Source organism: Agrilus planipennis, unplaced genomic scaffold (assembly GCF_000699045.2).
Source record: "Agrilus planipennis isolate EAB-ADULT unplaced genomic scaffold, Apla_2.0 scaffold198, whole genome shotgun sequence".
Taxonomy (NCBI): Eukaryota; Metazoa; Arthropoda; class Insecta; order Coleoptera; family Buprestidae; genus Agrilus; species Agrilus planipennis.
In genome coordinates this window covers 65647-77794 of record NW_020438930.1, presented here as the reverse complement: position 1 = coordinate 77794, position 12148 = coordinate 65647, and the positions used below count along the sequence as shown (strand labels likewise).

Below are 12148 nucleotides of genomic sequence, written 5' to 3'. Positions count from 1 at the left end.
GGACTAACACAGTTCGTGCAATGTGCTTCCGAAATTGTTCAGTTTGCCTTGCAGATGTATACCGTGCAAACTTCCATTAATAATGACACTCAATTATTACGTTAAAATATCTTTGTTTCTAGAGTGACACCATAATCAAGTTCTACTGTATATATATATGTACACTGTCATTTTTATTTTCTCGATTAGTATTATTTATAATTTTTAAAGGTACATTAAGAAAATATATATATAAGTTAAAAATATTACATGCTTACAAATACATCCATACTATACAGGATATTCTATTTTAAAGGATTCTATTGGACTGCAGTCGTCACGGCATTCGTCAAAAGTCTCTCTTTTTGAGAAGAAAATAATAGAAAAGCAAGGTAATTTGAAATATTATCGCTTTTTTATAAGATTGCATGTGGACCAATTCAACATAAGGCATGTATTATCTTTCATGCTAGATTGTATTACAACAGGCAAATATAGAGTAACGTATTACTTATGTATACGTTTACTCTACTTCACTACTGTAAAAACAATACAACCTACAATTCTCAGGCATAGCTTATGCTGGGTGTAACAGAAATAAGTGGGGAGCTTTGTGTAAGCCGCCCATGAATGTGCGTAACTACCGAATATTAAACCTAACATGAGATAAAAGCTCTGCAACTACTACGATGTAGAATTTAAGCAGTGCTGGATACTTATCTGGGAGTTACTAGTTCCGGGAACAACAATTACAACTATGTGTAATGTATTGGTAAAATTGTTCGAAATTAAAACCCCGTGCTAGAAGACAAATTTCGAGACGTTTACCGAAATTTTCTGAGTATGTAATCCAGAAATATCTGGTATTTGGCATATTTCATTTGCAGCGATTATCACGCGACTGTACATTTGATTATGGTTGTGCATTGCGGTTTAATACATGCACTGTTTCATATAATCCCATGCAAAGAATCCAATCCATCGTCTAAGAAGCTGCTCGTCTAGAAAATCACGCACTGATCTTGCAATTTAAAGAGGTTCACCTTTATGTCAAAAATCATACCGAGATAGGTTGGTAGGACACCCTCTCAGCCATAAAGGTCTAGTCAGAGACATATTAGAGGCAGAAACAGAAGTTAAGAGGAGTAGAGGTAGACCTAGAGTAAGTAAATGTTCGCAAATAGTTAAGGGTGTGGGATGTTCTAGTTTTAGGAAAATGCGAAGATTAGCTGAAGATAGGAAGGAGTGTAGGTGCGGGTCCAACTAGTCTTATGACTAACCATCTTATGATGATGATTATGATGTTAACGTAATCTAATAAATAACAAACAATGCATGAATACAAAAATAATATAGAAATACAACGCTGATGATACTAGCTGATTGAATACGGCGTTCCAATACCGCATTTCTTTCTAGGTCCAAAATTACATTTTCCTGTACTTTCAACTATGTTTTTTTGGAAGACGATGAACTTTCAGATATACATTTACATAATTTTCTTGTTTTGTAATACCCTAGCACCTCCTGCAAGTTGTGCACTTATTTCTATTTCTGTTACACCCTGCATTATGTATGATAAACAAATGAAAGCAGAAGATCAATGAAAACGTAATTGGTACTCTGGGTATACAATTTATTTTGATGTTAATTTCTTATGCATTGCTAGCTTTCGTGAACACGTTGGTTATTATCATTAAGAAACAATATGGTCTCTGGTAATTTAGCACATGAAGTTTCCAAGTTAAAGAAAAAGTAAGCACTACAGTTCCCTAGGAGAAGATTCCTTATCAGATGCAAATTACACGATCTTTTACCTAAACATATTGTGAATAGATGTAGACTTATTGGTACGTTATTCTTAGATATACCGCAAAAATATTTCGTACAAGCTAATAACATACATAAAAAAATCATGCAAACAAAATTTGTAACATACATGCATATATTCCATTTTTGATCACAACTATTGAACCATAATCTTATAGTTAACAATTCTCAAATATTACAAATTTTTCAGTACTGTGAATAAGAAGTTTAAAAAGAAGCTTAATAAGTTAAGAGATTATAAAAACAGTAAATCTAATAGAGAAGATAATATAAGTAAATATAGTGTTATAAAAATAAATAAAGAAGATAATGCAATTCGATGAAATGATAATTTTTATATAATAATTAATGATGCGTATATATCAACACATTTACAGTTATCACAAATCCAACGTACGTACTTATTTAAGAAACACCCTCTATATATAGATTTACATAAATAAGAAGATAAGACTTTTTATATTAACCTTAGAACGGTCGTAATTTACGCACGTCGATAGTTTCTTTTAAATGATTGTTATAACTATGTATTTGTTATTACAAATTTTATAGGTATTGTTTTTTGAAATATTCTGATCTGTGCGATATTGTTAACGGTTACTTTTAACGTATTTTTTGATTGCCTGAAGAGGTTGACCAACGTGTTAATGAAAGCTAGTGATGCATAAGAAATTAACATCAAAATAAATTTTATGCTAAGAGTTCTACTTACGTTTTTCTTTAATTAAAAAACTTGGGTACTGTTATTCATAGAAGTAGCACAAGTATTACTTTGACAGTTGCATTTAAAATTTATTGAATTATTGTAGTTGCTGTTAGAACCTTTTTTGTTACTTATTTTAAAATGTCAATCTCATGATTATCATTTACATTCCCAGTTTTATACCTAGATAATCACATTTCAATATGTCAAGTAATGAACTCAATATTCGCTGCTGCTAACTTCACTCACTTGCTTCGTAGAGACCAGTACAGATTATGTAGATGGCGCACACGCAATATCAATGTAATAATACAATATGACTAAGTACCGACAATTTTTATAAATTACTGGCGGTAATTCCCGGCGTTACCGGAGCTGTTCCGTCAGCAGAAGAAAAAAAAAGTTATGACAAGCGAGCACATACTACTGAGCTATCTATTGTTGCGTGCGGGTGTTGTCTTGTGTTTTTATATACAGGATGCCTAACAGTGATCACCAATTAGAATATTTTGGAAACTGCTTTGATTTAAATTTTGAAAATTTGTACAATAGTGTTATGCTCTTTTCTATTAAAATAACGTCATCTATTCCGGTTATACTGGAAGTTGATACCAACTTCGTTATTTTAAATAGAACACCCTGTGCATTATGACGGTTTTGAATTCTACTTATGATTTTAGGTAGATATTTATGAGGCTTTGCTACTTCCTAAAATTTACCGTTTTGGAGATATTTTTTTTTTAAAGTAGCACAAAGTAGGTAGCGAAAAAGCATGCCTGATTTACAGAAGGAAGCTAGAGCAACAATATTCTCAGTAGAGGTAGCTGTACGCCTAAAGCTTCCTGTTCATACTTTCAAAGAGGGTTAATTACATATAAGGTGTTAAACATTTTATAGCGATTTCAAGCGAAACTTCAAACAATCGTAGGTCCATTTTTTCAAATTGAACTAAAATCGTTTAATTTTTTACGAAGTTAATTGTTGTTACTCAAACACCCATAGGTACTGATAGTTTAGTAATTAAATATTCTTTTTAAGAATGGAAGATGAAAATACGTATTCAAATTGAGAAGAACTTTAAGAAATCAATCGCAATAATAGTAAAAAAAGTATATAAACAAAAAATGAAATAAATAATTAAAACGATATCAGTTGATAATAATTGTTTAGTGCTAATAATTATCTGTATTTTAACAATTATTTTTATTCAAAAACTTTTCCATTTAGTTTGATCTACGGTTATTATTTACTTTATTTACATTTCAAATTTCTTTGTTCAATTCAACTTCAAACATTTTAGGTCATAAATTTCTTTCCTTTATTATTTGTGTTTATAATATTTGTGAATAATTTCATTGTCATACATTACTTTAATCGTTCGAGTATAAACTCATATGTAACAAGGTGACCGATTAAATTTATATTATTTTTTTGATGTTATGCTAATAATTTCACAGGTATTTTCGTAAAAATTAAATGATTTTCGGTGCTTCCATAAAGAGCAGAAAGTAATTCAAAAACTAGAGGATATGGGTATAGGGAAGCCTAGTACCATTCGAAAGAAAATAAAAATCTGCATAAAACAGACAGGATGTTCCATTTGAAAAAACGGACATACGATTGTTTAAACTTAACCAAATTCGCTATTATATATCTAACACTTTGTATGTAATTAACCCACTTCGAAAGCATGAACAGCAAGCTTGAGCTTTTTCTCCTAATAATATAATTGCTCTAGCTTTCTTACTGTAAAACAGGCATGCTTTTTCACTATCTACTGCTTGTTACTTTTTACAAAAAAATTAATATCTCGAATATGGCAAATGTTAGAAGTAGGAAATAAGTAGAATTTAAACCGTCATAATGTACAGGGTGTTCCATTAAAAATAACGAAGTTGATGTTAACTTCCGATATAACCGAAAGTGCTACATAGATGCCATTATTTTAATTGAGGAAAGCATACCCAATAATGCTATTATTCAAATTTTCAAAGTTAAAAGTTTCCGAAATATTCTAATGGGTGGTCACCGTGAGACACCCTATATAAATTATCTGTAAATATACGTATGCTCTCTATATATCAGTTTCTCCGATATAACCGAAAGTGCTACATAGATGCCATTATTTTAATTGAGGAAAGCATACCCAATAATGCTATTATTCAAATTTTCAAAGTTAAAAGTTTCCGAAATATTCTAATGGGTGGTCACCGTGAGACACCCTATATAAATTATCTGTAAATATACGTATGCTCTCTATATATCAGTTTCTCCGATATAACCGAAAGTGCTACATAGATGCCATTATTTTAATTGAGGAAAGCATACCCAATAATGCTATTATTCAAATTTTCAAAGTTAAAAGTTTCCGAAATATTCTAATGGGTGGTCACCGTGAGACACCCTATATAAATTATCTGTAAATTATACGTATGCTCTCTATATATCAGTTTATGTTATTACAAAGTAATGATTTCAGATTCTGATTTTGGAATTGGATTGACTAGTATTTCAACCCCTCTTAATCACGCGGCTGCTCATCACCGAGTTGCGGTACGACCTAAACGTACTCATGGAGCACCCAGAAGGAAAAATATTCAACAGGTAACTAAATGAAGCATTTAGATGTGCAAATTAACAAAAAAAATACCTTAATATCTTTTTGTCCTAGTTGAGCGGGACTACATTACCTACTACACCTGAAGTAAATGAAGAATGGTCAGCTAACAGAAGTCTTACACCAGAATCCACGAAAGGTACCTAAATGTAGAAAATATTTTAGTTGTATCACTTTTCAGTTTAATGTTAGAAGATAAAAATTTAACAGTGGATCGACTCTTTTATTATTATACATTACTTGAAATACTTGATATAAATAATGGTAATTAATACATGACTTTTATTTTCAGAAATATTTAGCGAGATCAATGCAGGCATGAACTTGAGCAGCAATCGAACTCAAGTTTCAAATGAAACACGATTAAAATGTTCTTCTTTACCACCCGGTTTAGCAGGACCTGAAGACTTGAGCAAGCTGAGCAGAAGCCAATCAAGCGTTGGCAGCAAATCCCAAAATTCTATCGGTCCCGTCGAAGAGGGACACGAAGAAAAGGATCAGAAAAGCCATTCTATATTCGGAAGGTTTTTTCCCAGGCGAAGCGGAAGAAAAAAGAAAGCCACCAGTAAACAAGAAACTGTCTCCATCTTTCCATATTCTAGTGCTCAACTGCAAACCAATCGGTCGATTAAAACAAACGTCTCTGTAAAGCCTACACTGTTGCAAAGAACTGGACCAGCTGCACGACAGCGTGTTCAGCCCATTGATATTCCAGCATCTCCAGAATTAATGAATCGTCATACAGAACAACACGGCGCTCCAAAAGCTTCCCCCGAAATTTTAACTGGAACTTCTCCACTGCAACAGGAACTTCAGAATCACTTTAAAAACCATGCGTTCACCGTAAATGCAAACGGAGCGAAACCTCCGCGACCTCCTGTTGAATCACCTAAGTCTCCAAAATTATTGAAAGAGGAGACCAAAATTAAACATTTCGAAAATCGCGGGGAATTCAAAACGAAACATTTTGATATGAAAGAAGAGTGTATGCACAAACCTAAAATAACCGGACTTTCTTCCTTGCAACAAAGAGCCATGCACCATAATTATGAATTGGATGAAATTGGTTTTAAATCTTTAACTGATCTGCCAAGTAACGAGACTTTAATTGAGCATAAAAGTGTCGCAAAATCACATAGTTTTAAAGATGGTAAGACGGTAAATGACTGCAACAGTAATGAAATTGCGAAGCAGAAAATTTTTTGTCAATTTATGGTTACAGATTCAAATAAGGAAAATTCTTCTAGAGATATACAAACCAAATATGAGACTACAGAAACACCTCAGGAAATTGTAAATGCTGAGAAACAACTGTTCCATAGATTAGACTCTAATGAAAGTATAAACTCAATTAATTCAAACAGGACAAGTTCCACTGAATATTTAGACAGTTTAACAACAAATAACGACGTTATCGTTTGTGGTCCTAGTCATAAGGCCGTAGTATCGGTCTGTAACACATCCGAGAGTGAAAAGAATTGTTTTATTCGCAGCATTGAAAGTGAGAGTGTAATAGAAGAAAAGACTGAAAGGTACATCCAAACCGATGAACAAAAAAATGTCAATGAAATTGCAGCCAAAGAAAAGAACATGCAAGAGCAAACGAATAAAGAGCAGAGAATATCAGTTACTAAAATTCAGCTTAAACAAACTTGTAACAGTTCTAATTTCAAAAAAAGCATACCGGAATTTTTAAATATCCAACTAAATAAAGTTGATCCAAAACCTATAAAAAATATAGTTTTAACTGCCAATTTGCATTCTCCTAAAAATGTAGATTCAGATGTAGAGCATAAATTAAAAAATACCTTTAATTTTGAAATGATTTCTCCTAAGTTAGATAATAGGAGACGTAGATTTAGTAGAGATGAAATTGAAATTTTTGAAAAAGATAATTGCCCAAATGACAGTAAGAAATCTCCTACTGACAGTATTTCTGCACTTTCGTCTCCTACCTCGAATCATTTTTATAAAAAGAACGCAGATGATCAATTCCAATACCCTCCACCAATTAAAAAATGTAATGAAGAAATTAAAAGCTGTAAATCGCTATTAAAAAGCAAATCAAATAGTTTAGAAATTGTTGATTGTATTAGGAAATCTCCAGACGATTTGGATATTAAATCATTACAAAGTAGTTTGGACAAGCTCGATTGCACTAAAAGTGAAATTAGTAATAGTAGTAGAACATCCTCCGCAAGTAGTTTACAAAACGGCGTAATATCTGATTGCATTACTTATAGGAGAAAATCAGGTGGAAGAAAAAGGGAAGAAGATGAACCAGAATTGATGAAAGTTTTTGCAAGAAGATCTCTTAAAATTAAGGATGAAGATGAAGAAATATTGCAAGAAGAAATACGAAAATTTAAAAAGGAAGATTTGACAGTGGACACTAATTCACTTAAATCTCGAGATAGCGATAAAGAAAATCAACATGACTCTCCATTAGAAAGTAGGACACTTCCTTTTAGGGACAAAGACGCCAACAGACTTGCAGTAGTTGAAAATATAAGGGAATCAGAAAAAGCTATTAAAGAGCCCTCTCAAAATGATTCGGTTGAAGTAATTTTCAGAAAACCCTTTAACAATAAATTTTCCGGTTTTCCCCGAAGTACCAGCTTGAATATGCCTCGAGTTCAAGAGTCTATTGTACAAGGTAAAATTCATACACATGGTTCGTTTGCTGAAAAATCTAAGACTGAAAAAATAGACACAAATAGTAAAAGTTGGATTAACATTAGCAAACAACAAGAGGATATTAAAGAACAAGTATTTAAAACGATCATTCAAAGTGAGGTAATTCACGATATTTCGACTAAGAGCGATTTGGAAAATAAAGATTTTCCCACTTTGCCAAAAAATTTTATTCAACGGAAAGCTGAGTGGGAAAAAAGAGCGCAGGAAGCTCTAAAAAAAAAAAGCCCTTAAAATATTTGACTAGTAAAACTTGTTTATAACGCAGAAAATGATAATAAAGAACGAGCTGTGATTTCAAATTATACTAAAATGAATGAACCGTTATATTGATTTATAAGAAAAATAAAATAAATGAAATTATCTTCGTTACAGGAAAACATTTCACTCGCTATTAATTATTTTAACTGAACTTTCTATTACATTATTAGTTCCTTGTTAAATTATAGATGTATGTAATTATAATTTGTACGTAATATGTACTAAAATACTAATATTCAAAAAAATGTACATATGTTATGTATTTTATATCACGATTATTTTATAAAATATGAAATGATTAAAAGCATTTAAACGTGAAAAAGATCCATGTCGTATTATAATAAAATCCGACAGTTCTTTCTCGTTCATTTTTAGTAAAAAATATTTAAAATTTTATATATTTTGTTTTTAAGTCTTATGTGAACTTTTTTATTTCATTAAAGTAAACAAATCATCTTGCAAAATCTGAATGAACATTTATTGCATTTTTAGTGCTCATGTTTTTAAAATTACATAATTGTTTTTGATGTGGTAAGGTATTGATATTTGTATAATAATCCCATTATTTTGATTAATAATATTAGTGTAATATGAGAAATTTAAAAGTTAAGAGTGTTTTTTGTATGAAAAAATCAAGTGCCTTTGTCGAGCAAGGGTTTTAATTTAATGGTTACTAAATTTATAAATATTGACCAATAAAAAATAAGTATTTTTGTTGGTTGGTTGGTGCTTGCAGAGTAATCAATAATTGTATTTAAATATAGGTAATTTGTCTATGTACGTTACTGTCAACAGTTACATTTGTATAATAAAATTTATGAACTAATCGTGGTAGTTTTTCCATTTTACAATAATACAATCTCCACTTACATCAGCATGGATGCTCAGTTGGCACACCAGTGTCTCGGTTTATTTGTAGTCACTGTGTACATTTTTTAAATTTGCTTATTTATTTCCACTAATCTCTTTTTTGTCTTTGTTCTTGCGTAGTCAAACACCTAACTTAAATATTCTATGACATTTTTAATTATTAATAGTGGTTAATACGAAATATTAATGTGAAAAATATTTTTTGTGTTAAAACAGAAATTAATGAACTAAGTAATTAAAAAAGAACATAGCGTAGTAAAACAGGCTAAAATTAAGGAAATTACATTCGATGATTATTTTAAATGTCTGTTTCGCAATAAATTGGTAGAGATGAATTGAAACGTAATTATTTCAAGAAAATATCATGACCTATATACAGTTAAACAAAGTAACCTTTCACGCAGTCCATATGATGATAAACGAATAGTAAACACATTAACAACGGATACGTATCCATGGTGATATAATTTTAGATAATTTTTAGACTGCTACGTATAAAGCACAATTTATATAAAACGGAAATAAATGTATATGTATTATGTTTGAGACAATCGTATTGCTTGCTTATATATGGGTACCTTCTTATGTTTATTGTAAGATTTGTTGTAAGTTTTCGAATACGTATAAACTAAGTGTATATGTCATCATCATAATCATCGTCGTCAGTCCTAAGACTGGTTGGATACGTACCTCCACTCTTTCCTATCCTGAGCTAAACTTCGCATTTCCCTAAACCTAGAGCAACCCACATTCTTAACTATTTGCGAACAGTAATCTAACTTAGGTCTACCTCTACCCCTCCTAACTCCTGTTTCTGCCTTTAATATGTCTCTGACTAGACCTTCATGTCTGAGAAGGTGTCCTACCAACCTATCTCGCCTATTCTTTATTGACTTCCATAGAGTCCTCTGTTCTCCTATTCTTTCTAATAGCTCTTCATATCTAACCTTTTTTACCCACGTTATTCTCAACATTCGCCTATAACACAACATTTCGAAAGTTTCTAACCTAAGTATACGAGGTGTGTTCAAAAAGTACTCGGAATTTTTAAATTTCGCGGGTCTGGAGAGTCCGATTGTCAATTTTTTTTTATTGTGTTGGTATACATGCCCTTAAGTATGATAAAATTTTCAGCTATATTCACTGTTTACTTTGTCTGTGGTAGTCGCTAAGGTTCGACATGTTTTTATGAGCTCGGCGATTTTTGCTTGTTTAAACAATGGAAGAATTGAAGAGTCAAAGAATTTGTATTAAATTTTGCGTAAAAAATAAAATAAAGTGTAACAAAGTGTGTGAACTGTTACAAAAAGCCTATGGTGAGTCTGCTATGAAAAAAATAAGTGTTTACGAGTGGTATAAGCGTTTTCAATAATCGATGAAAATGTGAAAAAAGTGGAAAAAATGGTTATGAATGATCGCCGAATCACAATTAGAGAAGTTGCTGATGAAGTTGGCATATCAATTGGCTCATGTCATAACATTTTTTCAAATGTTTTGGGCATGAAACGAGTGACAGCAAAATTCATTCCAAAACTGCTGAATTGTGACCAAAAAAACAATCGCATGAACATCGCTCAGGAGCTGTTAAATGACGTCAACGACGATCCAAGTTTGATTGAAAGGGTCATAACTGGTGATGAAACATGGGTGTACGGTTATGATGTCGAAACCAAAGCACAATCGTCCACCTGGAAGCATTCAACGTCACCAAGAGCGAAAAAAGCACGTCAAGTTCGATCAAATGTCAAAGTTTTGCTTACTGTTTTCTTCGATTATAATGGCATAGTGCATCAAGAGTTCTTACCACAAGGTCGTACGGTTAATAAGGAATATTACCTTGAAGTTATGCGACGCTTGCGTGAAGCAATCCGAAAAAAACGCCCCGATTTATGGAAAAACAATTCATGGCTTTTGCACCACGATAACGCACCTGCTCACTCGTCTGTAGTCATTCCCCAACCTCCATATTCACCAGATATGGCACCGTGTGACTTTTTCCTGTTCCCAAAGTTGAAGAGACCCATGAAAGGACGGCGTTTTTCCTCGATTGAAGAAATAAGAAAAGAACATACCAAAAAGTGAATATCAAGAGTACTTCGAAGATTGGAAAAAACGCTGGCATAAGTGTATTATATCTGGGGGGGAAAACTTTGAAGGGGACCACATTGATGTAGACGACGAATAAATAAATATTTTTTTGAAAAAACGACAATTCCGAGTACTTTTTGAACACACCTCGTATATGTAATTTTAAATAAATAAATAAATATACATACAACTATAATTGGATATATAAAATAAATTATTTCTGTTCCTGTTTCATTCATGGGTAAAGTGAGGATAAAATGAGACATGTTCATGTATCATCATCATCATCATGAGGTCGTCAGTCCTAAGACTGGTTGAACACGCACCTCTTTCCTATCCTGAGCTAAACTTCGCATTTTCCTAAACATAGAGCAACCTTATCCTTAACTATTTGCGAACAGTAATTTAATCTAGGTCTACCTCTGCACCTCCTAACATCCGTTTCTGCCTCTAATCTGTCTCTGACTAGACCTTCATGCCTGAGAAGGTGTCCTACTAACCTATCACGCCTATTTCTTATTGACTTCCATATAGTCCTCTGTTCTCTTACTCTTTCTAATTCCTCTTCATTTCTAACCTTCTCTATCCACGGTATCTTCATCATTAGGCGACACTAAAAACCGCAAGACTCCGTACCTTTTGCGCAGGCGCGAAATTAACTCCTGTCAAGAATGTCTATGAGAATTGTCTTGCTGCCCTTTCTCATATTTTTAAATCGTTCTAACGTCTAAGTACATTTTTAACCGTCAATTCAATTCATGGTTAATCGTGTATGCTGATTTATTTCATTCGTTTTTGGATTTCCTTCATCTGCAGAATTGTGCACATGCAACAGTGTTTAATCTATGCATTAAACAAAGACTCATAATCATTGTTTAAAAAGCGAATTTATTCTGCTTTCTTAAAACAATTACTTATTTTTGTGTTTAGCTTATAAGTGGTGCTGGTGTAAATAGTGTCGAACAATTTAATGTATTTGTTTATATTATTAGGCAGACGTTTTTACGTTATATCTGTTATATTATATTAATCATTTTCAAAATCAGAAAAATATAAATAACAAAGAAGTACATCAAGACCGTGAAACGCAATTGAAGATAGCAATG

General features: G+C 32.2%; 1 protein-coding gene across 4 annotated transcripts in view; it reads left to right on the top strand.

Moving 5' to 3' along the window:
- The window catches only part of LOC108739346, a 62158-nt gene extending 54094 nt beyond the window's left edge, over positions 1-8064 (top strand). For 3 of the 4 annotated variants that reach the window (XM_025974177.1, XM_018473208.1, XM_018473207.1), the window contains 4 exons: positions 296-371; positions 4992-5116; positions 5184-5268; positions 5422-8064. In XM_025974177.1, the coding sequence (XP_025829962.1) occupies positions 296-371; positions 4992-5116; positions 5184-5268; positions 5422-8057 (2922 nt within the window). In that variant the 3' untranslated portion in view covers positions 8058-8064. The remainder of the gene's footprint in view (positions 1-295; positions 372-4991; positions 5117-5183; positions 5269-5421) is intronic. The other variant, XM_018473209.1, reaches the window with a different exon arrangement.
- The last annotated feature ends 4084 nt before the right edge of the window (positions 8065-12148 follow it).